We start from the raw sequence: 25,513 nt of genomic DNA on the forward strand, positions 1-25,513 counted from the left end.
CAAACGGCGGCTCGTCGTCGGCTTCCTGTAGAATCAGAGAAAACAGTTTGAATCAATGAAACTTTATCCAGCAGAATCCGACGCATCTGATTTAACACAGCGGTAAATATGTCCTAGCATCATCCTGCAGATTGTCCGCTATTAACGAGGCGTTGTTTTGAACGCGCAGTTTGTACGATGCGAAGTGAAAAGGCTCGAAAACCCGCGGATTGCGTCATGAAGAAGTGTCGCTTTGTATGAATGGAGGCTGTGCGAGTTAACATCCGGCTGCGTGTGTTCTCAGTTCGGCCTTTACGCTGTTTCCACGCGAAAGTATCACGTTGTTGCGATGCTAGCTAGCGCCCGATCTAAAAAGTTAACGTGGGGAAAACATTCGCGAAAGTTCGCTCGCTAGGCTAGCGTGAAGTAGTCAGTTAGCTAGCTAGCGTTAGCAATGCTCAGCGGTTGCTAGCATGTAAACAGTCATGTTTCATTACATGTCATTTTGGCTTTTGTCCAAAGCGACTTACAATTAGTACACACACAACATTTATGATGGGCCCGTTAGGGGTTCAGAATCTTGCCCAAGGACACTTCGGCAGGCAGAGGGGGAAGAGTGGGGATTGAACCGCCAACCTTCTTGTTGGAGGTCGACAGATGGGGAAGAGTGGGGCTTGCAGGGTTCCTACGGTCATGGAAAACCTGGAAAAGTCATGGAATTGTTAAGTGTGTATTTCCAGGCCTGGATAAGTCATGGAAAACAATAAAATCCCCAAAAGTTTTGGAAAAGTCATGGAAATTTGTTATATTCATATTTTCATGTCGTTCACTTACGCTGAGTTTTAAATAATTCACATGCTTTTAAAGAAATGCGTTCAAAATATAAGCAGGCATACCTCGGTTTGTGTCATTTAAGGTTTACTGTATGCCTTGGAATTCTCATTGTAAGTTTAAATACTACATTTCGTCACTTTTTCACGTACACACCGAGATATCACAAAATTGGTTCAAAGTTATTGAAAAGTAATGGAAAAGACTTGGAAATCCATTGGTCAAAATGTGTATGAACCCTGCTCCTTCCTGGTGTAACTTATTGATTGTTCAACCCAGTTAAACTGCACCCAGCCACTAGGAACCTGAGCAGGTGCACAGTGTCCTTTTCCACAGGAGTGTATTTGGTTATATTTGAGTTCACAGTATTTATTGTTTCTCCTCTCTCTGTCTCTCAGTGTTAGCCGGGCCGAGCCCTCAGTTTGCTGCCCCTGAAGGACCTGGTGGGGAAGGAGCCACAGAGAAGGAGCCATGTTCCTGTACAACATCACCCTGCAGCGCGCCACTGGCATCACACACGCCATCCATGGAAACTTCTCAGGTGAGTTGACCCCGGGATGCTGGTGTCTGCACTGTTCTACACACTTTCTCCTATAGTGCTTATCGTTATTATTATGGCGGCTGTGGCTGAGGGGTAGAGCGGTCGTCCTCCAACCTGAAGGTCGGCAGTTCGATCCCCAGTCTGACCCATCTGCCTGCTGAAGTGTCCTTGGGCAAGATGCTGAACCCTGAATTGCCCCTCATAGAACAACAACGTGCTGCTAATAGATGCACTGTATAAATGTGTGTGAATGTAAAACTTACTGTAAAGAGCTTCGAGTGGTCATCATCAGAATAGAAAAGCGTTTTATAAATACAAAATTATTTACCATTTATTTTGTCCAACCTTCTTTTCAATCAGGTAATTGTTGTCTTGCTCGTTGAAGTCTCTGTTGACATGCCTGGTGGATTGTTCTGTAGTCTGACGGGATATTTGCCTTCTTTTTTGGATGTGTATATTTGGGTTTGGGGATTATTCAGCTGATGCACAGGCCTGTTAATTTTTAAGTTTTCAGATGGCTTGGCATAGCTTTTCTTTTTTATGACTGCACATTAATGGGAAGATCCACAACTCTCCTGACTGTAGTATCAAAACACATGTGTTCTCATGGCCTCAAATAATAACTATCTTCTCGTCTTGGGAAACTTAGATGTTTTTTCCACAACTGGGGTTTGATGTTTAAAATTAATCATGATGGTCTCTCATTGTGTGGTCATTCTCTCAGCATTTGGTAGAATTAGAAACACAAAGTCATAGATTTAACATTTTTTTATGACCAAGCAATTTCATTTGTAGGAGTTTACAGTTGTGCAGAACATCCTTATGGTAGAAAAGAGCATGTAGTGTTTGCATAGTACTGTAATTGTAGAAAAATGTATTATAGTTTCACACCATGTCATTGACTATGTTTACCAAAGCGAGTTAGTACTTGTATGTATTTCCTACAAACACTGAACTGTTGGATCACATTAGTAGAGCACAGAAGAGCCTGTTGTGGAGACAGATGCAGGGTTGTACGGTTACAAAGCGTTATGAAACAATTGTTGTAGATATGATGAGTTTTCATGTCTCTTCTCTGACAAATCTGAAGAAGTATTGAACATCTCTGATCTCAGCACAAGTTCACTCACTGTACATGAACATGCGACTCGGACGGTCCCATTTCCTGAGTTGTGAAGTCGTCATTCCCACTTTGGTGTGTGTTAATGAAGTTGGACCATGAAGGTCGTGCCTTCAGGACAAACTATACAGAACAATTTAGTAAGAAAAACTGGTGAATTGTCTCCTGGGTTTCAACTATAATTTGCCCCTGTCTCACACATGAACATGCTGAATACTTAAATGTGTTGTTTCTATTTCGGTAGGAACCAAGCTGCAGGAGATTGTTGTTTCCAGGGGAAAGATCTTGGAAATTATACGTCCGGATGCCAACACGGGAAAGGTGCACACTCTGCTCACAGTGGAGGTGTTTGGCATCATAAGGTCACTGATGGCATTCAGACTGACAGGAGGAACCAAAGGTTTGTAACCAAGGTTACCGCTGTGCTTGCATGCATGTAACACATCTTTGATAGGTATTTGTGGTAACACGCATCAGGGCTAAATAAAAGGTTAAATCACGTGTCAGCTGTTATACAAGTTGGCTGGAATGGAAAGCATGAAGCACAAAGCTATCCCGTGTTGGAGACTCAAATGTGGAGCAGAGAGGAGCCTTGCTTGCCAAAATTCACCAAGTGGGGACAATGGAAATTTGGTCAGCCAGATTTGAAATATGGATTTGTTTAGTACTGGATTTGTTTTCACGCACCGGTTGTGGCTGTTAAATTAAAAAACCTTATGAGACACACACACACACGTTGTAGATATGATGAGCTTTCATGTCTCTTCTCTGACAATTCTGAAGAAATATTGAACATCTCTGATCTCAGCGTCAAGCCCCTCAAACGAAGACATTGGAAAGTTGCTAAATATGGATTATACAATGACATTTAAAACGACCATTAAAATCAAATGTGTATTGATATATGTGTTTAGTTAGATACTGTTTTTTGATAACTTTTGATGGGGGAAGATTTCTCTCCGATTCTCTTAAATTTTATAATGAGATTTCAAAGTTTGATCTTTATTTTTTGTAACCTCAGAATAAAGGGTCAAACTTCAGACTTTCTAGGGGAAAGGTTTCTGTCACAGGTGCCGTATTTGTATGTTGTGTATTTATTCTTGTCTGTGTTTTTTTAGATTACATCGTTATCGGAAGTGACAGTGGTCGCATTGTCATCCTGGAATATCATCCATCAAAAAACATGTTCGAGAAGATCCACCAGGAAACATTCGGAAAGAGCGGATGTCGGCGTATTGTTCCCGGACAGTTTCTGGCTGTCGACCCAAAGGGCAGAGCCGTTATGATAGGTACGAATATCTGAGAGTTTACACTTGTGTTTTTCATGAGCAATAAACCCAGAGCAGAACACCCTAATAGCATGTAGTGTTTGCATAATACAGTAAATGTACAAAAATGTATTATAGTTTCACACCATGTCATTGACTATGTTGACCAAAGCGAGTTAGTACTTGTATGTATTTCTTACACTGAACTGTTGGATCACATTAGTAGAGCCTGGTTGAGCCTGTTGTGGAGACGGATGCATGGTTGTTCGATTACAAAGCATTATGACACAAATGTTGTAGATATGATGAGTTTTCATGTCTCTTCTCTGAAAAGTCTGAAGAAAGATTGAACATCTCTGATCTCAGCACAAGTTTACTCACTGTACATTAACATGCTCCTCGGAGGGTCCCATTTCCTGAGTTGCGAAGTCGTCATTCTGACTTTGGTGTGTGTTAATGAAGTTGGAATGTGGAAAAACTTGGATACTGTAAGCAAAATGTGTTTAGAGCATTTAAACCACACCTTGATACCTGTGTGTTTCCTTGTCCTGTCTAGGAGCAATCGAGAAACAGAAGCTGGTTTATATTCTGAACAGAGATGCAGCAGCAAGGCTGACCATCTCCTCACCACTGGAAGCACACAAAGCAAACACACTGGTGTACCACGTAGTGGGAGTCGACGTTGGCTTTGAGAATCCCATGTTTGCGTGCTTAGAAATGGACTATGAGGTGAGGTCATTAAAACGCAGCATGAAGAGATTATAATAACAGACACAGACCTCAAAGATCACAGGCTGCTGCAGATGTGATGAGGTTGTTGTGTCTCTTCTCTACCAGTGGAGAACGCCTTTGATCTCAACACATCTTTCAAGTCATCTTCAGTGTCTCCGGCTTTTATTGAGCTATAAAATTGACAGACTTGCCAAACTCTTATCCTGTTAATTCTGTCTGTGTCCAGGAAGCTGACAACGACCCAACAGGAGAAGCTGCTGCCAACACGCAACAGACTCTCACCTTTTACGAGCTGGATCTTGGCTTAAATCACGTGGTCCGCAAGTACAGCGAGGCTTTGGAAGAGCACGGAAACTTCCTCATCACCGGTAGGTTTTTGTGGTGACACACATCTGGGCAAAAAAAACAAAAACACTTGTCAGCTATTGCAGTCGTTGGCTGGACTTTCAAATGTGGAGCAGAGAAGAGCCTTGCTTGCCAAAATTCACCAAGTGGGGAAAATTGAAATTAGATTAGACAGATTTGAAATATGGATTTGTTTAGTACTGGATTGGTTTTTCACGCACAGGCGTGGCTGTACGATTAATAAACCTTATGAGACACACATGTGTTGGAGATATGATGAGTTTTCATGTCTCTTCTCTGACAGCTCTGGAGAAAGATTGAACATCTCTGATATCAGCACGAGTTTCAAGCCCCTCAAACGGAGACGTCTGGAAACTAGACCCACTTTGGTTACACTTTTTAGTCTCGACAGGCAGAAACAGATTTTTGGAAGGGTTGATCCAGACTCCCGTGCTACCTTCTTATTAATTTCAGGCCCTGGGTTCTTCCCTTAATTGTCACGCTCTGATCACAGATACTGTGAAACAAAACAAATGTCATGAATGGATGATTATTTCTGATTCAGAGCTAAAATGTTCGTCAGGGTGGATGTTTTTTTCATTTGTTTTAAAATGAAAACATATTTGTGTGGACGTAGCCCAAAACACATTTCAAGAGCTACTTAAAGTCACAAGGGGAAAGATCTGAAAGTAGAAGAGCTCCTCCTGCTTTTGGATTCCAGCTGTGTAAATCGTGACTTTTCAAAAGAAACGCACCCACCAACCACTTGTCTCTGTTCAGTTCCCGGTGGTTCCGATGGGCCCAGTGGAGTTCTGATCTGCTCTGAAAACTACATCACTTACAAGAATTTTGGAGACCAGCCTGACATCCGCTGTCCTATTCCACGACGCAGGGTGAGTTGTTAATACAATACTACATCGTAAAAAAACAATGATTTATACTTCCACACTCTCTGTGATGTTTTTATGAAGGCTTTGAAATCTCTAATTGAGTGATGTTGAGAGGCAGTTTAACGATTTTTGTGAAATGAAGTCTTTCCCTGTTTATGTGCGAGCTGTCATGATTTAATTCATCACAATCCATCTGTGTCTGGTTCCTTTGGTCTCTGTATACACATCTATTTTCATTCTGCTTTTCTCTGTTTTCCCCTCCTAATCTGTCCCATCCTCCAGAATGACTTGGATGACCCGGAGCGTGGCATGATCTTCGTCTGCTCTGCCACCCACAAGACCAAGTCTATGTTCTTCTTCCTGGCCCAGACAGAGCAGGGAGACATCTTCAAGGTTACTCTGGAGACAGATGAAGAAATGGTGAGCACTGACGGGAAACAAAAATTGGGATTAAATGGTCCCTAAATTTAATCAATAGATTAATCCTTTAATTTTTAAACTCTCTCAAACTATTCAAAAAATACTATCCGATGATCCTTCAGTAGCTGTGAGCTTGGATTATTTATTTGGTCTCAGCAAGAGGAGAAAAAAAACCATTATCATTTTCAGTTTACACTAATTTAAATGAGACTATGCATTAATGCTTAACGGTGATCCTACAGTACAAATTGAATATTTTACATGTATACCACAATATTATAATATGTAATATACAGTATTATACTGTCTCTGATACCCAGTGCTCTAAAAAATGGGATGTAATTGATGGTTAATACTTAAGTATCACAGTTTCCTGTATGTTATGAATAATACTGTGTTGTATCGTAGGTCACAGAAATCAGGCTGAAGTACTTTGACACGATCCCCGTGGCAACAGCCATGTGTGTTCTGAAGACTGGCTTCCTGTTCGTTTCTTCAGAGTTTGGAAACCAGTGAGTCTCATGCCGTGCACAAGCTTTTGTTTTATTTGTCATCTTGTTCTGTTCATGTTGTTGAAGGTTATTTGGCTTCGGATGTCTCAGGTTTCATCAACTCATGTTTTTTTTTCTCTGTTTCTTCTAGTTACCTTTACCAGATCGCTCACCTGGGTGATGATGATGAAGAACCTGAGTTCTCATCTGCGATGCCACTGGAGGAGGGAGACACCTTCTTCTTCCAGCCTCGTCCCCTCAAGAACCTTGTGCTGGTGGACGAACAGGAGAATTTATCACCCATCATGTCCTGTCAGGTGAGTTTTGGTTTATTGGGACAGATTTATAAAGAGCAAATAAAGATGGAGGCTCACCGTCTGCTGCTCTTGTTTTTGACAGATTGCTGATTTGGCCAATGAGGATACACCTCAGCTCTATGTGGCCTGCGGACGAGGACCCAGGTCTACTCTCAGAGTCCTTCGTCACGGACTGGAGGTACATACATAAACTCTTTGTAACATATATGCAGGTGCACGTATAAATGCGTCTCATAAGTCTCTGTGTATTTGAGATGGAACATTATGTAACCAAGGGAAGACTATTTGTTTGTTAGGGTTGTCAAAATAATGCAATAATTTAGATTCACTTAGAGGAAAATAATGTTCAACAAGAATTAAGCAGATTAATAACACTGTGAAATCTCCTAACCGCATAACGGATGCAGGGATGTCATCTGACCTAAAAACATTCAGACCTTCTTGTGCCACAGTGGAAAGCAAAAACTCCCTCAAATGGTGCATTAGATATGATTTGTAACATTATCCATGTTGAGATGTTAACATAAAGACCAGTTTGATTCAAACTCAGCATGTGAGATGCCTCAAGGTATTAATCACACTGTAACGTCATTGACTCAGGTCATTACAGTATCATCATTAGTGATCAACATTATTCGTGTTAACCTCCTCTTCCTCCTCTCTCAGGTTTCAGAGATGGCTGTGTCCGAGCTGCCCGGTAACCCCAATGCTGTGTGGACAGTGCGTAAACACGTGGAAGGTAATAACATCACCCCAGCTTTTCACCTTTCAAAAATTCACTTTTTTTTGTTGTTTTATTACATGCTAGCTACCATTTCCTGTTCATTTCCTTCTTTGCGTTGACGTCCATATTTGACACCACTTCACCAAAGACAGCATTTAAGTTATTTCTGGTGGACACAGAAAGAAGGTTCAGAGTAAACCGCAGCTTTAGTCAGTTTCACCTTCTGAGGACAGTGTAATGGGATTTAAGAAACCACAAGTTTCAACACATCCTCAATCCTAAACTGCAGCTAAACTAATAACAGCTTCAGCCCCATTAAATTAGTCCATGTATCCACCTGTCAATCAACATAGGTTCACGGTAATGTTTTAACATTTTCTTGATGGGTTGGTGCTTTTTTTTAAACGTATGTTAATAAAATTGTTGTAGATATGATGAGTTTTCATGTCTCTTCTCTGACAACTCTGAAGAAGTATTGAACATCTCTGATCTCAGCACAAGTTTGCTCACTGTACATTAACATGCTCCTTGGACGGTCCCATTTCCTGAGTTGTGAAGTCGTCATTTCGACTTTTGTGTGTGTTAATAAAACAAACCTTGATTGATTCCTGAACCAGAAGAGCTGCTGCTGTAACAAATCCTCCAAACTTAGAATTCCTCCATGTTTTAAAAGTTTCCTCACTGAACATAAGTGCTGATTTTATTTATTCAGTTCTACAGTTCAGCTTTACTTTTGAACAAGGATTTAAAATTGCCACAAACTCTGAACAACTGTAAATTACAGGTTGAACTTGTTAGCGGTCGACTTCAATTTCAGTAATAAAACCTTTTGAGTGTTAAACATGAACTCCTGTGCAGCTGTATCCAAACTGAGCCTGGCTACTTCAGCCCTGTCTGGCTCTAGCGGCGGCAGCTACGCACTTAAAGTGGTGCTTTCCAAGCTGAGTTTCTTTCTCTTCCCAGAACTGTCATCCTCTTTGGGCCTGGGGCCAGATGTGTCTTGAAAGAGTCAGACGTTGCATTTTCTCAATAAGTTGATAAGACGGTCTGGTTTTCTGGCGCCTGCATGCAACAGGCTGTCTGTGTTTTTTCCTCAGGAAATTATTTACCCACATATTGTTTGTTTCCAGTAAAGTTCCATTTAACTTTGGAAGAATATGCATCGTCATATAAAGCTTTCACGTTTTCTTTAACTGTAAAATCATACACGACACAGAACCTTGTATTTAAACAGTGCTGCTTAATCTCCTGTGGTGAACAAACATCATTGTTGGTGTTCTATCTATAAATTGATACAAGTTCACTTTAAAGTGAAGGAAGTGAACGTTGTGTAAAGCTGTGAATTTAGTGTTTTTCTGTTGCTTAAAATTAGACAAAGCTGAACCCTGGCCCACTTGTACATTAAACCATATGCAAAGTCTTAACAGATGTGAAAAACTCTGCTTCTATCACTAGACGAGTTTGATGCCTACATCATTGTGTCTTTCGTCAACGCCACTCTGGTTCTGTCCATCGGAGAGACTGTGGAGGAAGTGACAGATTCTGGTTTCCTGGGAACAACCCCCACCCTGTCCTGCTCACTGCTTGGTGAAGACGCGTTGGTGCAGGTGAGTGAATAATACGTTTTGACCTTTTCAACATATTTTTAGCTTTAACTTTCAGGGTTCCTACGGTCATGGAAAACCTGGAAAAGTCATGGAATTTTAAAATGTGTTTTTCCAGGCCTGGAAAAGTCATGGAAAAAAATAATCTCCCAAAAGTTTTGGAAAAGTCATGGAAATTTGTTCTATTCTTATTTTCATGTTGTTCGTTTTAGGGATGGGCATAATTACTCGACTATTGATTGATCATTAAGAATTTCATTGATGACATGTTTTCATCGATAAACTATTGCATGTTCGCTATGTGGCAGGAGGTCGGAATATCCGAGTTGCCCTGAACGCAGCACAGCGAGGCTGTTAGCAGCTGGAGGAAGCAGCCCGGAGCTAAGCCTCCGCTGCTCGGCTTCATGTCCGCACACGGACCGTCAGTCCACGCGGAGGGTAACCCGGACAGACCCGGGTCTGGGTGAGGGGTTCCGGGAGTGAGGGCGTTACAACGACCGGACTGAGAGATCGAGAGCCGTCAGATCGAGCTAGCTCTCAGCGTATAGCTGCTCTCTCTCGGGGCTCAAGATTACAGCAGCGCATATTTTCAAGTGTAACATTGAACGGATCCCGTTTAACTGCCACAAGAGTTGTTAATCTTGTAATAAAGATCTCAATGAGGAAACACGCTGTTTTTTCTATTTTCACTGCAGTTTAATATAGGCTATAAATAGTGAATTTTAATATAAAAATATGAATGATTAATTGAAAAATCGATCGTTAATTCTTCCGACGATCGATTAAGACAATTTAATCAAATGCCCATCCCTAGTTCATTTACGCTGAGTTTTAAATAATTCATATATTTTTAAAGAAATATGCTCAAAATATAAGCAGGCATACTTGGGTTGGTGTCATTTAAGGTACACTGTATGCCTTGGAATTCTCATTGTTAGTTTGAATACTACATTTTGTCACTTTTTCGCGTATACACCGAGATTTCACGAAATGTTCGGTCATGGAAATTTGGTTTAAAGTCATGGAAAAGTCATGGAAAAGTCATGGAAATCCATTGGTCAAAATGTGTATGAACCCTGAACTTTAAGACACACACTCAGAAAATAGATGTGACGGAGAAACATGACAATAGACGACAGTGAAATACCTGTAGAGACTGAAAACATTGAGCTGAAATGAAAGAACTACAAAGAAATTAAGTAAATAAGTTTTCCCATCTTTATTTTCTTCTCCTCCTTTTCTTGTCACAGGTCTACCCAGATGGCATCCGCCACATTCGAGCAGACAAGCGTGTGAATGAGTGGAAGACTCCTGGTAAGAAAACCATTGTCCGCTGCGCGGTGAACCAGCGGCAGGTGGTGATCGCCCTCACTGGAGGGGAGCTCGTCTACTTTGAGATGGACCCGGTAAGAAATGAGAAAGTGAAAACCAAATGACTTGATTGTAACTTTAGAACTAATATTACAGAACAAAACTAAATTTGTCTCGTTGACCATAATAAACACAGCAGAGAAATGTGATGACTGAGTTGTATAGTAAGATTCAACGTAGGTCGCTTTGGATAAAAGAGTCAGCTAAACGAAATGTAATGTAATGTAGTGTAGTGTAGTAATCAGTTTTCTCTCTGTGTCTCCTTGGTTTCTCTAGTCTGGCCAGCTGAACGAGTACACAGAGCGGAAAGAGATGTCCGCAGATGTGGTTTGCATGAGTCTGGCTAACGTTCCACCTGGTGAGCAGCGCTCCCGGTTCCTGGCGGTTGGTCTCGTCGACAACACTGTTCGAATCATCTCCCTGGACCCTACAGTAAGAACAGTAACAGTTAATACATGAAATAGATTCTCAGCACAAAAAGCAACACCCAGATAATTGGTGACGTCAGACTCCACAAGTGCTTGTGCAACTGTAATCGCTCCCTTGTATATTTTGATGTAGGCCTGTTATTTAGTTTAAGAGACTGACATTAAAAACTGGCTGAAGATGCGGTGATCAAAAAATAATCCATTGTTTATTCGATTGTAGAATTGCAGAATTGATTGAAATGTAACGTAATGAGAAAAGTTATATGCCTGCTTATTGTGACAGTGACGTAAATAGTGAAATAACTGAGCATTTTATTTGTGAGGTCCAGCCTTTAAGTCAGTTCTCTTTCATAGGGAAAATCAGTGCTGACACTCACTGATTATTTATTATCTCACAAAAGATCCAGTAGCCTTCAATGAACCAAATCAAATGAAACGTGACATATGTTTTATTAGGAGAGTTTATTTGTAGTCACATTGTTTTGTATGTGGAAACTGTTCTAACCCTGTGGATCTTTATCACGTTCAGGACTGTCTGCAGCCGTTGAGTATGCAGGCCCTTCCCGCCCAGCCGGAGAGTCTCTGTATTGTAGAGATGGGAGGTGTTGAGAAACAAGATGAGCTTGGAGAAAAGGGAACCATTGGATTCCTCTACCTCAACATTGGACTTCAGGTATTTCTCATTCACGGACATGCATACATCTCTTAGACATTCACATCTACTGTAGATATTTTACTTTGTGACTTTTCATAGCCAATTAATGCATGTTTGCCTTATGGGGCATTCAGGAAGAATATTAACACTGGCTAATAGAATATCTGCAACATCCAATAACGTCTCGCCAAACCAAGTCATTACCCTCCATCCAGTACAGTCTACAGATGATAATAAATAAGTTATTTTCTATCTACATTTGTCATTCTCCAGGCTGTTATAACCATTCCCTCTGATATACATTTTCGATTGTGCCGTCTAATATACACAGTTTTTTTTGCCCTTTCTCAGAATGGTGTGCTACTGAGAACTGTTCTGGACCCAGTCACCGGTGACCTGTCAGATACACGAACACGCTACCTGGGGTCACGACCTGTCAAGCTCTTCAGAGTCAGGATGCAGGGGCAGGAAGCTGTAAGTGACTCAGCATTTACATACAATCTACAGTATCATAATGCAATTGACACTTAACTAAAATAGAAAACAGTAAATTGTTTGCTTTTGTATTTGATATAAAAAATGTTCGGAATCTCTGCATAAATGTTTGAGCCTGAAGAACCTGTAGATATGTGTTTTTTGACATTTAAAAGACCAAACGACTTGTTATTAATCATAAATCAGAGGATGAATCGTAGTGAAACTCTTTAAATTATAATTTTGCTCTTTGACAGGTGCTGGCAATGTCCAGTCGCTCTTGGCTCAGCTACTCGTACCAGTCTCGCTTCCATCTCACCCCTCTGTCATATGAGACTCTGGAGTACGCCTCTGGCTTTGCCTCCGAGCAATGTCCAGAAGGCATAGTGGCCATCTCCACCAACACGCTGAGGTATGGATACACACTTAAACTGCTGTTGGTGCATGTCTGCATGTAGAAGAGCTCAGTGGAGATATGTTAATCTACTGTATCTTCAGAGATGGCAGTGACTGACTTTCCCTTTCTTCATTCCCCACATCACTATCTGTCCGGCAGAATTTTGGCTTTGGAGAAGTTGGGAGCCGTCTTCAATCAGGTGGCCTTCCCTCTGCAGTGCACTCCCAGGAAGTTTGTGATCCACCCAGAGAGCAATAACCTCATTGTGATCGAGACTGACCACAATGCCTACACGGAGGCGACCAAAGCTCAGCGAAAGCAGCAGATGGCTGAGGTAGGAAGTGCAAACTAAATAAAACACTATTTGAACCGATTGTTCTTGTCTAAAACTATAGAACAGCTGTTCTCTATCACTGAGGGAACTATGACAGCACCAATTAATCTTCTTTCAAGCGTTTTGTGGATGCTGGGCAGGTTATGTGATCTCCCGATGACTTGTCAAATTCTGCAGCTGTTAATTCTTTTCTATGCTTAAATTTGCTGAATTAGTTTCAAGCTGCATCATCGTATGCTTGAAATGCTGTGTTGCCCCTGCAGGAGATGGTGGAGGCTGCTGGGGAGGATGAAAGGGAACTGGCCGCTGAGATGGCCGCTGCCTTCCTCAACGAGAATCTCCCAGAAGCCATCTTCGGTTCCCCTAAAGCTGGAGCCGGGCAGTGGGCCTCAATCGTGCGACTGATCAACCCCATACAGGGCACAACATTAGACCAGGTGCAGCTGGAACAGAACGAAGCCGCTTTCAGGTGAGAAGGACCAAGGTCACAGATCCACGTTTCATCTATTTTGGGATTGCATGAACACAGATGAAGAAGTAAAGGTGGGAATCAAAACCAAAAGAGGGCTCAGTGTTCAGAGAATAAAGGGTCAAGTTTAATTCTTAAAAGAAGCAGAACATTTATCACCATGAAGGAAGGAAAAGATGGCTATTAACACTGGGTCCATCCTGCTCTTTAATAGATGTTTGTTTAAACGAGGATTTAGTGAAGCTTTAAACGATATGAAATAATGTGTATATATAAAGTTGCTGACCCTGAAGAATCCTCAAATAGATAATGTTTCGTTTTGAGAAAATGCTGCTCTACCCAAATGTCTTACACACGTTTTCATAATTTACTTATTCTCTGTTTTGTTTGATTATTTGCTGGAATTCTCACCCCCATTTCCATGTTTTTGATATTTTTCAGTGTTGCAGTGTGTCGCTTCCCCAACACGGGAGACGACTGGTACGTTCTGGTTGGTGTAGCCAGAGACATGATTCTCAACCCCAGATCGGCGGCCGGCGGCTTTATCTACACCTACAGGCTCACTGGTGGCGGAGAGAAGCTGGAGTTTGTGCACAAGGTGAATTTAACTGACACTTCAGTGGTTTTTTAATGAACGTATTCCTTCCTTCCATCCCTCTCCCTCCTTCTTTCCTCATTTCTGATTGTTAAATGATTTTAGCTGCATTTCTTTAAGTTTTCTTATTAGATTTTATACCCTTCAGGCAGAAGATTTTCACCAAGGCGCATTTTAAATTTCTTTTGCAGATTTATATTTGCAGATTTATAGCAGCTGATTTAATCCAAATGTTAGAATTATTTGTTAACATCACTTTTCAAGCCAAATAGTCAAGCTCTTATAATTTGCGCTCCTCCTGTTGTCCTTTCTTTGCCTGTAGGTGGCGACCTCTGACTTGTTTGTATATTGTGCATGTCCTAACTGCTGCTGTCACTTATGTGATGTGCAGCTCAGTGCTTTTGACTGAGGCTGGGTAAAGTTACACTTGTGGAGAGACTGTGTTCAATTGTTGACACGGGAGATAAAAGGTTACTGTGTGAGATGGCTGCTGGGATAAGGATTGGTCATGAGGGATGAAGGAGTTCAACGCTCTTAAGTGCAACTCAGAAGAGTTTACATCAAACACAGATGTAACTGCTCCCGAGGCATTCCCCCAGAAACTCGAGCAGGGTGGAGGTCATCAGCCCACATGCATTTGATACCTGATGTGGATTAACTGGGGGAGTGACTCATGAGCGTTGTATTGCACAGTGGTGTCAACCACTACATTTCATATTAGAGGGGTTTCCCAACCACTTAACCAGACTGGAGGTTTTAGGAAACTTTTACTCATGCACTACACTGGTGTATCATAAGGAGAGGACTATGTTGTGGGATGTAGAACTGTCTGTTGCCATCAGACAGCGGTGAGGAAAGGGAAGTTGCAGAGGACGAGAGGTCAGGGCGTCATCCTTTAGCAAGATAATCACTCAAAACCTGAGGGGAAACTAACTAGACTCTGGCTTTAGATGATGGAGGAGAGGCCCAGTCTCTAGACTAGTTGGGGATGAACGGAACACAAGGTGAAAGTAGAAACTCCTTCAAACTCAACACATTCATGGAAACGGTCTCAACAAACCTTCTGACCAACTTACTGTCCGCTGCAGCCAGAGATATTATGGAGGTCTAGTACAAGCCTTCCTCAGTCACGTTAGGAAATGTGTCAATAAAGCAGCTCGACCTCAGTGAGACTTCCGGGCGTCGCAATTGACCCCTGCAGTCATATCAGTCCCAAGCGACTGATTGCCAATGAAAGAGTGTTGCGACTCCAGTCCACAATCAGAAGAGCAATCGAGTGACACATCACACTTTTATTTATCTGAATCTTGTAGTTTCGAGGCAGTTTTAGCTCCTCTCGTACTTACTCCAAAACCACAAATGTTCTTGTAAATGGTCTGAACACATCGTCTGCTCTATGGAAATGTCATCTCCTTTGTGTCACCGGTCTCAGATCGACATTACTCCACAAGGAACTCTGTTGATCCCTTTCATAAGACAACATAATATTATGTTAAGGACATTGCAATATTCCTTATTACTAATGCAGTACAAGTTGCAGATGTAGGCTTCTTTTTAATTTGCCACAACCCGTTGAAAATGTGTGTTCAGCTGGTTCATATCAATTTAAAACCAGTTAAGCTCTTGCTATTGACCAGATTGGCCAAATTTGGAACTCTAAAGGTAAGGCATACTGGCAATGCTGCAGGCAATCAAGATAAGATGTATCATATTAGTGGTTTGTATTCTAAAGAACATTTGCTGGTATTGGATTCCTGTTATCACAGGAGGATCTGAACCCTTCTGTCTAAAGCTGTGTTTAGTAAAAACAAGCTCTTCTACAAAGCTTCCTCCAAATGTAAATTCTCCTGAAACCTGCCCAATATAATTTGGTGATGTGTGTTTTATTAACCCTGTGTTTTGATTGGCAGACCCCAGTAGAAGATGTGCCTTTGGCCATTGCTCCATTCCAGGGACGAATTCTGGTGGGAGTTGGTAAACTCCTGAGAATCTATGACCTCGGCAAAAAGAAGCTGCTGCGCAAGTGTGAAAACAAGGTAAGCCTCAGTAGAGCTGCTTAATACACAAAAGGCACATTTGTGCATGTCTGTAGTCATGTGTCCTGGATTAAAGGACGTTTTGGACAAGTTGCCGTCTTTCAAACATTAAATAATTTCCAATTACATTGTTTTTTTTGGCTCAAAATGAAGTGGATTATGTGCACACGTGTTCACGTGTAGAGTTCCTTCAACTGACCTCTTTTTATAAGCAACATATTTTTGGACTTTAACCTTCAACTTCTATAACAAATAGGTCACATTTGATGAATAAAAGAAAAGGCTTTTGTGTTGTAGTCACCCAACTACAGTACAAGGGGCCTCCTGTGAACTGTAAATGAAGACAAACGTCTTAGTGTTTTCCATTCAGACACCTGGCTGGGTCTTGTTGAGGGCTGCAGGCGGCACACAATGTGGTGTATGTTCCTTGTAATTCTCTAAGCAGGAAAGAAACATGCTGTTGTTCAACTACATTTAGCTTCATCCACACCAGCACTGATGAATTTAGAAATGCATCTTTTTCACTTGGTATTTGTCACCTGTGAATGAAGTCACAGCTCCTTAAAGAGACTGAACTGGATGTAGCACTGCTAGTGTTTAGAAAAACTTAAGGTGTCAATGACCCCCAGACTAATTGATCGGTCAGGGACAACATTCATATCCTCTGACATAATAAGCTTATTCTCGCCCGTTTAGTTGACACTGCAGACAAGTTCACACTGCAGTGTGAACTTGTCTGTAACTAAATATGTTCACATTTAACCTCATATTAACCTTTTTTTAAATAATAATAAATAACACCCCCTGTTCTTTATTTGGTTTACGTCTCAGGGTTAAATAAGAGCTGCACACAATTATCAGAAAGTTCATCTCAGGAATGAGTTAACATTCACGCAAAGGTCCAGACAAATCAGGTTGAGACAAGAAATGTAATAATATTTACATATAGTAGCCTGAATTAGAAAACATTTATTATTGTGTTTATGACACTTCCTCGCAGAGCGTACTAAAAATAGAATCTCCCGCTGTGTTCTTACATCGACTCCTGCAGACTTTCTGCAGACTTTATACTGGGGTGAAACTGGTACTGCAGCAGTGTACCACAGCATGCAAACCTATTTTATTAGACCTTCAAAATAAAATGATCAGCCTGTAAATTGAATGTACAATACGAAAGATAGGCCCTTAAAAATGATATGCTCTGAATGAAGCACACAGCCCTGAAGATGTGGTCTGTTTTGTGTGTCATCAGTATTTCCTTTTGTGTGCGTGTGCGCATACACACAATAAGACAAATTAAAAGCAAGTGGTGAAAATGTGCTGTTTAATAAAATATGCTTAACGATGACTTTATTGCTTGTTTCATAAAGTTTAGAGCCATTTTATGAGGCCAAGTTCATGAAGCCTTGAAACACACAGAACAGCTGCTGTATTTAGTGAAAGCTGCACAACTTGCACTGTGAAGGTTCAGCGCTGTTTCTGGCAAACTCTTCTATTGCAGACGAGATACACGGTTTGCATTTGATTACACATTTACACACGTGTTGATATCGAAACACAAAATTAGGCAGCTTGTTGAACAGAGCTACAGGTTCCCCACAGTATAAAGATGGACGATGCATGTCCACGTCCTCCATCTATCCAGAAATTAAGCAAAGTCTCCTGAATACAAACTTGTCGGGGGATGAAGATGGGCCATTAAGATTGAGGAGGTTGGGTTTATGACCCTTTTAGTGGGAATGAATCAGATGCTCATCCACCATATACAGTTTTTGCACAAAGTAAAGGTTAAGTGTGTTTTTAAACCAACTTAACAATGTCTTCTCTGTTGATCTCCTCCCCTGTAGCACGTACCCAACCTGGTGTCCAGTATCCACACCATCGGCCAGCGAGTGATTGTCACTGACGTCCAGGAGAGTCTGTTCTGGGTTCGGTATCGACGTAACGAGAACCAGCTCATCATCTTCGCCGATGACACGTATCCCCGCTGGGTGACGACGGCCTGTCTCCTTGACTATGACACCATGGCATCTGCCGACAAGTTTGGGAACATCAGCATCGTAAGTACAGGGACAAGGATTGTTAGGAATGTGTATGTCTAACTTGGTTGAATCATTTAGAAGTGTTAGCCTTTAACTGAAAGACAAACCACTTCAGTATGTGATGTAAGCGGAATTAGTCACTATCCGGGTTCCAATGAGATCTTGAAATACATACGTTTTGTAATAGTAATTAACCTTGATCCATGAATTTGACCTGAAAACCCCCTTTACTTGTTGTTTATGAAGGTCGGGTACCACTGCACAATTGTATCCTGTGCATAAATCTCACAGACGCAGGGTTGTAAAAGCTCCTAACTTCTGTGGGATGATAAGAGAAGAGAAATGCATATCCTAATTTTTCTTTTCACCTTTCACAGGTGCGTCTCCCCCCCAACACCAGCGACGACGTGGATGAAGACCCCACAGGAAACAAAGCTTTATGGGACAGAGGTCTCCTCAATGGAGCATCACAAAAGGTAGAACTCACCAAATTCTTCTTCTCGTTAAAGCCTTCTGCTGAACTTCAAAGGGAGTAATGCACCTCCTGAGATGGTTTTAACAACTAACAGCACTAGTTAAAAAGCAGAGTGTGAAGCAACACCCCAAACAGAACCGCTGAGTGACACACTTCTTCGAATAAGTTGCCATAATGTTAGTTTTAAAACAATTTCAGTCTGATAGCTTTGTGTTAAAATCGTGAGCTTTGTAGATGAGTGATCACCAACCAGCATGAATGGCGGTTGAGGAGGTTTGAATTACATCAAAGCGGTTAAGGCTCCTGATCCGGATTGGACAAAACCTTCCGCACATCAGAGGGTCTGAATACTTTGACTCCATGATTAAGGTTTAGATTTTTAAGAAATTAACAGATCTAAAAAGGTATCTTCTAGTTGTCATGGCAAGCAGAGGTTGAAGAGCAGGAGTGACAATTTCACATTTAAGATTGAAGTGAATTGTCTGAATTCTTTTGTGAAGTATAAATGTATAAAGAAAAAGCACAAGAGAGTTGTTGTGGTTAAATGAGTTGCTTCAGGAAGAAAAACTGACGCAGTTGAGGTTGAACATGTGAAACGATTCAGGTCAAACTGCTTCTACAGCTGAAATCTCAGTGTTGCGCTGGACACGGTCCAGATTCACTCATCTGCCTCCTCCACTGCTCAGACCTCAGCCGCAGACACAACACACATGCTCTCACACAAACTGCACAACACTGTAAACCACAAGTTTAACCTACTCGCAAATGCAACACAACTCGCATACACAGCATCACATATCCCACATTTCAAGCCTGGTCAGAAACTGTTTAGGTAGCAGATCAACTGGGAAAGTCCCTATAATTCAAACGTTATGAGTTGGTCCCAGTTGCCTTTATGACAGTGTTTGTCCGCTATTTCTGCCCGAGCTCACATTGACACTTTTATTTGAATGTGGAAATGTACCGTGTCTGTTTTTAGATGCTGGAGTGGTGGCCTGGATTTTTCCTTTATTCATAAGTGTGTGTGTGTGTTTTCACATCTGGCTGGTTGAACTTAATAAACCTGCATGTCTTGGCTAAATGCCGTCTTACATTAGATTAGATGCATTCCTCGGTTATTTGATTAATGTATCTCAAAAGATCAAGAATGCACAGCTGTCTGTTGAGCAAAATGAAAGGACCGACTGTCCTAACCCCCAAAAGTCAGTGTGTGAGGAGCGTTTCTGTTACGATGTTTCCAACCATCTCTCGTTATTATTCGGGTAAGAATTTCAGTTTCTCGTCAAATTTCCCACACTTGGATTGTCTAAGTATGTTTTGCACATATTTAAGGTCAAAAGTTTACATAAACCTCACAGGGATTCACCTAAAGTATAGGGGTTAGGGTTCTTTCCTTCATGGTCTTGTTGAAACCTGCAAAAACTCATAAAAGTGTTAAACTGTTATTTGCTGGCCGTCTTCTTTATTGAACAGTTTAACACTTCTACAAAATGTTTTAACTACTTCTCATGTTAGACCGAACTTAGGCTCGAGCAGAGAAAACCTTATGGAAGTTTCATTCAGGCGCTAAAACACTGCAGATGTTTTGACCAATAAACTGAGAATGGATTCTTCCTGCTCTGGAGTTTTATGAAATGGATAAATTTCAACGAGCAGCACTTTCTAACGGAGTTCTGTTCACACAGGGACAATACAATGGAATCAAAGATGAAGTTTTGAGGCTCGCCAGATCAATTTGTGACGTAATAGTTATTAGTTAGTTATATTATAATATGAATGGGTATTGATTTCTGAGACTTTAGACTCTATCAATCGAAAAATGTAGTGACACACCCTAGATATTAAGCCACCAGAGTAGCAATGTGTATTGCTTCGTCCAGACTGAAACAATTTTGCACAGATATTCATTGTCACCAGAGGACGCATCCTCTGACGTTGTGGTTGACCTTTTGTTGTTTGGAGCTGATTGTCCTGACAACCGCTGTGTGAGTCTTGTGCATGTGGTCGTGGTCCCCTCAGGATAAACTGCAGTAGCTTCAGTGATCCTCTTCAGTGGCGTCCACTGTTTGAGTGAGAGGAAGCGTGTAATCACATTAAGATATCAACGCTGGTAAATCGTATACCTGCTTCTTTGTCTGGCCTCACTGAGCATCATTCACAGGCCGGGTGCTCAGGTTTCACTCTGAATGTTAACAAACTGTGTTGAATCCCCTGAGAGAATGAAAGGATATTGGTGATGACCACAGCAGTAAAATAATATATACGTGACTTATGTCCGTGTGCAGTTGTCTATATCAATTCTCAAAAAGGGCCATTTCTTCCCCGTGCGGAGATGACTGTGCTCGTTTCATTCAGACCTGTTTCCCATGAGAGGAGGCTGTGTTCTGTAAATGCATCGTCTGCTTGGATCTGGGACACTGAACCTATTTTTACTTCGCCCGTGCTCTTCAGGTCCCATGGCGTCAGCGTCATGCACGACCTTAATACAGTTTGTTGAGTGCTGCCCAATGCCATCTTTGTTTTCAAGGTTTGTCCTGATAGTTGCATCTAATTATTGGTTAAGCAGTATTTTTTTTGACGTTTATTGGATTAGGTCTGACCATCCGGACCAATTTCCTCTAGGCATAGGATGAGTGTGTGTCTCTGACCTTAAAGCAGAGTCTGCTGCTCTTGAGTTTTATACGTACATGATCTTAGAACCTGAATGACTAAAAAGTGACATCTGATATAATTATATATGAATGTGTGCCTAATACGTTAAGTGAGCTCCTTGTTTCCCATGCTGTATATTTATTTATGTTTGTACGTACAGAGTATATAGGTTTTATAATTGTTTTCATTTCGTACCCATAAAGACAAATTGACAACAGAATTTAGAAGATTTTTATTAGAAGAAATAACCATGGCCTGACATAATTTATAATTACAACGATAATACATTTTTATTTGTAAAGTGCTTTTCAAGAATTTGTACAAATAAATTGCTGTCATGAGAATCATCTTTATGTATTTCATGGTTTCTACGTATTGATTGTCTAAAGGCTGTATGCAGCACAGAGGTTCCACACCCCCGATTCAGAAACCTCTTATTTCCACCACAGGAACTTTCTCCAGGAACTTTTGCGTTTCCACCGCAGGGACCAGGATCTAAATTAAGTTTAGGGAAAATCTTTCTACCCCCAAAAGTCCCTGCTCGAGGGTGGTACTTTACAAAAATCACATATGTGGTGTAATTTACTAGATATTTTAGGGTGTTCCATCTTTGTTCTGTCTTTTAAAACATTGAAATATTTTTTGTTGCGTGTCCATAAGCTCTTATCCAGCAGCAAAAGCTTATAGTTCTCCCCCCCACTGTCTCTGTCCAGGCTGAGGTGATCGTCAACTACCACGTAGGTGAGACCGTGCTGTCTCTGCAGAAAACCACTCTGATCCCCGGAGGTTCCGAGTCCCTGGTGTACACCACGCTGTCGGGAGGCATCGGCATATTGGTCCCATTCACCTCACATGAGGTAAGACGCACTGATTCCACACACGTGCACAAGTTGTGAGATGCTAAATCCTCATTGTGGCCCAGAAAAGCCTCATTGGATAAAACATTTATTTAACTAGATAACTAAGAATGTTTCCGTTGCCCTTATCCTTATTTTCCAGTTCTCTTAATCTTCTTTTTTGTCTACTTTTCTCCAGGATCATGACTTTTTCCAGCATTTAGAGATGCACATGCGCTCGGAGTTCCCTCCACTCTGCGGTCGAGACCATCTCAGCTTCAGATCCGCCTACTTCCCAGTGAAGGTTGGTATTTGTCATTAAAGTTTATTAGGTTGTTGAAGCTGAGCCCTTTTCCTTGGGAGGATACGGGAGGTCCACCATCAATAAGCGTCCTCACAATTACACAAACGTCTGAGTGAGTTTGTGACGAGAAACTAACAAGTGAATCCTTCTTGTCTCGTCTCCAGAATGTGATCGATGGAGACCTGTGCGAGCAGTTTAACAGCATGGACCCTCACAAGCAGAAGAGCGTGTCAGAGGAGCTGGACCGGACCCCCCCAGAGGTCTCTAAGAAACTGGAGGATATTCGCACACGTTACGCCTTCTAATCGTACACAACACCCCCCCCCACCCCCTCCTTTTTATTGTCCATCACACCAACTGGGACTCAGGACACAGATTGATGGAGACGTGTAGATGGCCGTGTACCTTGTAACATGAAATCATGCACGATGTCAGATGCTTGTAAATCCCTCACATCGCACAGATGTTACATTAGAACACTCAAAGATTCAAGTGCAGGAACCGTCACCTGCACAGCGACGTGATCACAAATCTTTTCTCACACACAAACTCATGTACTGAGATGTTTGTGGCAGTTTTGTTATTACACCTCCTCTGTGCAGTGACGCACACAAAGCCACAGTTTCACAGATTTAAAGCAGGAAGTCCCTCAACATCGGGTACAGACGTGTGAACAACCTTCACACAACCTTCACACAAACACACACTCAGGAGTGTGAACAGAATTCACACGCACTCATGCATAAGCAATAGTCATCTGCTCATTTCGAGAACCCAAATCCTCCGTCATCTGCGAGCGAGTGAATATCCGCTCACACGAAGTAGAGTCCTCCATCTCTGGTTTTCAGCTAAATATCTTTTTGTATGGTGTGATTATTTTAATGTGTATTGATTTAGAATGAGCTGTGATGATGCAGTTCTCCTCAGCCCCCGGCCCGACCCGGGTCTTTAGCCGTCGCCCGGATCGTTCAAGCTCAGTTTGCAGCTGCGAACCAAACGGCAACGACCTCTAACTAAGTCGAAGCCTCAGGCCGCGGAAGAAGCGTCGCCGTCCTGTGACATTAGACGCCCGGTGAACTCAGACTAAATAAGTGGGTGGAAGAATACTGAAGGTTTGCACTGGGTGTTGTTCCTCTCAGTCCAGTAAATTCCCAACCTCAGCCACAGACATTACATTCCACAGTAGTCACTGAATTTAGGGGTTTGTGGGCCTGGGGCAGTGGTCTGTTTTGTAAATAAAGATGTTTTTTTTGTACTTTATAACGCCAAGTGTTTGTATATCATTTCTTGCCCCTGTGAGTGTGTGTGGAGGACAATCTCACACAGGCTTCATGACTACAGGACATCTGTCTCACCCGCAAACACTGTGCAGGACAAGTGATGTGATGAATGTTCCTGCCAACAGATCTAACAGTTTCTGTGGCGTCTGAAGAAGTCCAAATCTTTGTTTACTAGAGTTTGTGTTTTATTGTAAATCTTAAATAAGTTATCGTTCACTTAACACTTCTGTCTCGCTTTAAAATTGTTTTTTGTTTTTTCAAGAGAGGTTTTAGCACCTATATGCTAAAATATACAGATATTAGTACCGTACATTTGCAAACACCACAGTGTGTAACTGATACAAACACCATCAGAAATGATCTCTGTAGTTTCAGACTGTTTTATTCTACTCGCTTATTTACACCATATCTTTAATTACGGGGAAGTGTGACTCATTCAGGAAGCTGATATTCCCTCATATCTGTTGTTCTTGACGTGGATGACTTGATTCATTATATTCATAAATAGTATTTAACATGAAGGTACGATTTTTGTAGCAACCTGCAGAATCCCAATCAGTGGCGGGATGTAACAAAGTACATTTACTCCCTTACTGTAGATTGGTGCATTTTATGCATATATCTTATGTACTTAGATTTAGGTTTTCAGGTACTTTTAACTTTTACTCCACTACATATATTGCCAAGTATCTACTTTCTATTCCACTACATTTTACAAAGAATTTAATATATTTTAGAAGTAATCAATAACAAGAGGGGAATAGATCCACTGATCTGATCAGAGCAGATAAGTAACATTAGAACAAACACCTGAAATGGATTCAGAGACTCAATCATAAAGATGTAGTCGACCGTCTCCTCATGCAAAAGGTTACACTTTGAGTACTTAAAAGTTTACATACTCCTATTTTTAAACAGGTACTTACCTGCTACTTGTCCAGTAAGAAAGTACTGGTACTTTTACTAGAGTTCGTTTTTGTCTATTTAAACTCCACTGAACCTGAGTATTAGTTTGTTGTCTGACATCCCTTTACCTCCATGTGCAGTGTTTCACATGAAGCCCCCTCTCCGTGGTCAGTGGTGTGTTCAGGATGCGTGACCATAGAGCTTTGTACACTGAGCTGCAGTAAACTCCTCCCCTCTGGTCTGGTACCTCTGCACAGGCGATGGGAATCTGCCTCTGTGGGAGAAAAGCACTGAACTTTGCCAGACTAAACTTTCCCTCTCAGAACAATGGCACTGTGGAGTTTCACAAAAGTGTAACCACCAGTTTTTAAAAATAAGTGAAGGAGGACAGAATAGTTCCCTGTGGCGACTTCCTAATTGGAGGAGTCAGCATTAGAGAAACCTCTGGATCTATGAAAATGTCCGACCTAATGAAAATCACTGGATTCACATTGTCCTGCACCAAGGACTTTATCCTGGAGGGTATCATGGTCTATAAAGTGGACTGTGACGCAGGGATTTTTCTCTCAAATAAGAAAAATATCCATTAATAATGATATTACATTTCAGTGGGTTTGACCTTTCGACCTGCTCACTTCAACTCAGTGTGTGTGTTTGGACTCTGCTCCGCGATTTGAATTGAATTGAATCTAAATCTGGAATTTTCCGTCCCTGTGGCTCTTCTCAGTGGCAGGATGTTCCTGATATCATCTCAGAAACCATCTGATAACAAAGTATTTGACCTTAAACAAGGATACTTCTAAATCTGGTTGTCAAAGAGAAACTTATTTAATGAGAGGATCTTCTGCAGTTGGGTTTGGTTACTTTTTTCTTTCCCAAACATCAAAAATAAAAATGAATAATATGAAGTTAAAGATGAATTGAAAGTCCAGCGTGAGGCCCAATCATTTTTAAAACTAAACTAAAAGTTATTTTACTTGTTTATTTTTCTTTTAGC

General features: G+C 41.4%; 1 protein-coding gene across 1 annotated transcript; it reads left to right on the plus strand.

Annotated features, from left to right (window-relative positions):
* On the plus strand, positions 1 to 23,593 carry sf3b3 (splicing factor 3b, subunit 3). The gene is made up of 27 exons (XM_061075996.1): positions 1 to 102; positions 1,209 to 1,351; positions 2,716 to 2,871; positions 3,590 to 3,760; positions 4,296 to 4,468; positions 4,698 to 4,839; positions 5,597 to 5,709; positions 5,989 to 6,126; positions 6,535 to 6,638; positions 6,769 to 6,934; positions 7,017 to 7,112; positions 7,601 to 7,673; positions 9,114 to 9,265; positions 10,513 to 10,668; positions 10,910 to 11,065; positions 11,591 to 11,734; positions 12,068 to 12,190; positions 12,448 to 12,602; positions 12,747 to 12,921; positions 13,185 to 13,390; positions 13,832 to 13,988; positions 15,896 to 16,021; positions 17,869 to 18,081; positions 18,441 to 18,539; positions 21,904 to 22,047; positions 22,226 to 22,330; positions 22,495 to 23,593. The coding sequence occupies exons 2-27, from the start codon at positions 1,282 to 1,284 to the stop codon at positions 22,633 to 22,635; spliced, it is 3,654 nt and encodes a 1,217-aa protein (XP_060931979.1). The 5' UTR covers positions 1 to 102; positions 1,209 to 1,281; the 3' UTR covers positions 22,636 to 23,593.
* Positions 23,594 to 25,513: the final 1,920 nt, after the last annotated feature.

Source organism: Limanda limanda, chromosome 8 (assembly GCF_963576545.1).
Source record: "Limanda limanda chromosome 8, fLimLim1.1, whole genome shotgun sequence".
In the NCBI taxonomy this organism is placed as follows: Eukaryota; Metazoa; Chordata; class Actinopteri; order Pleuronectiformes; family Pleuronectidae; genus Limanda; species Limanda limanda.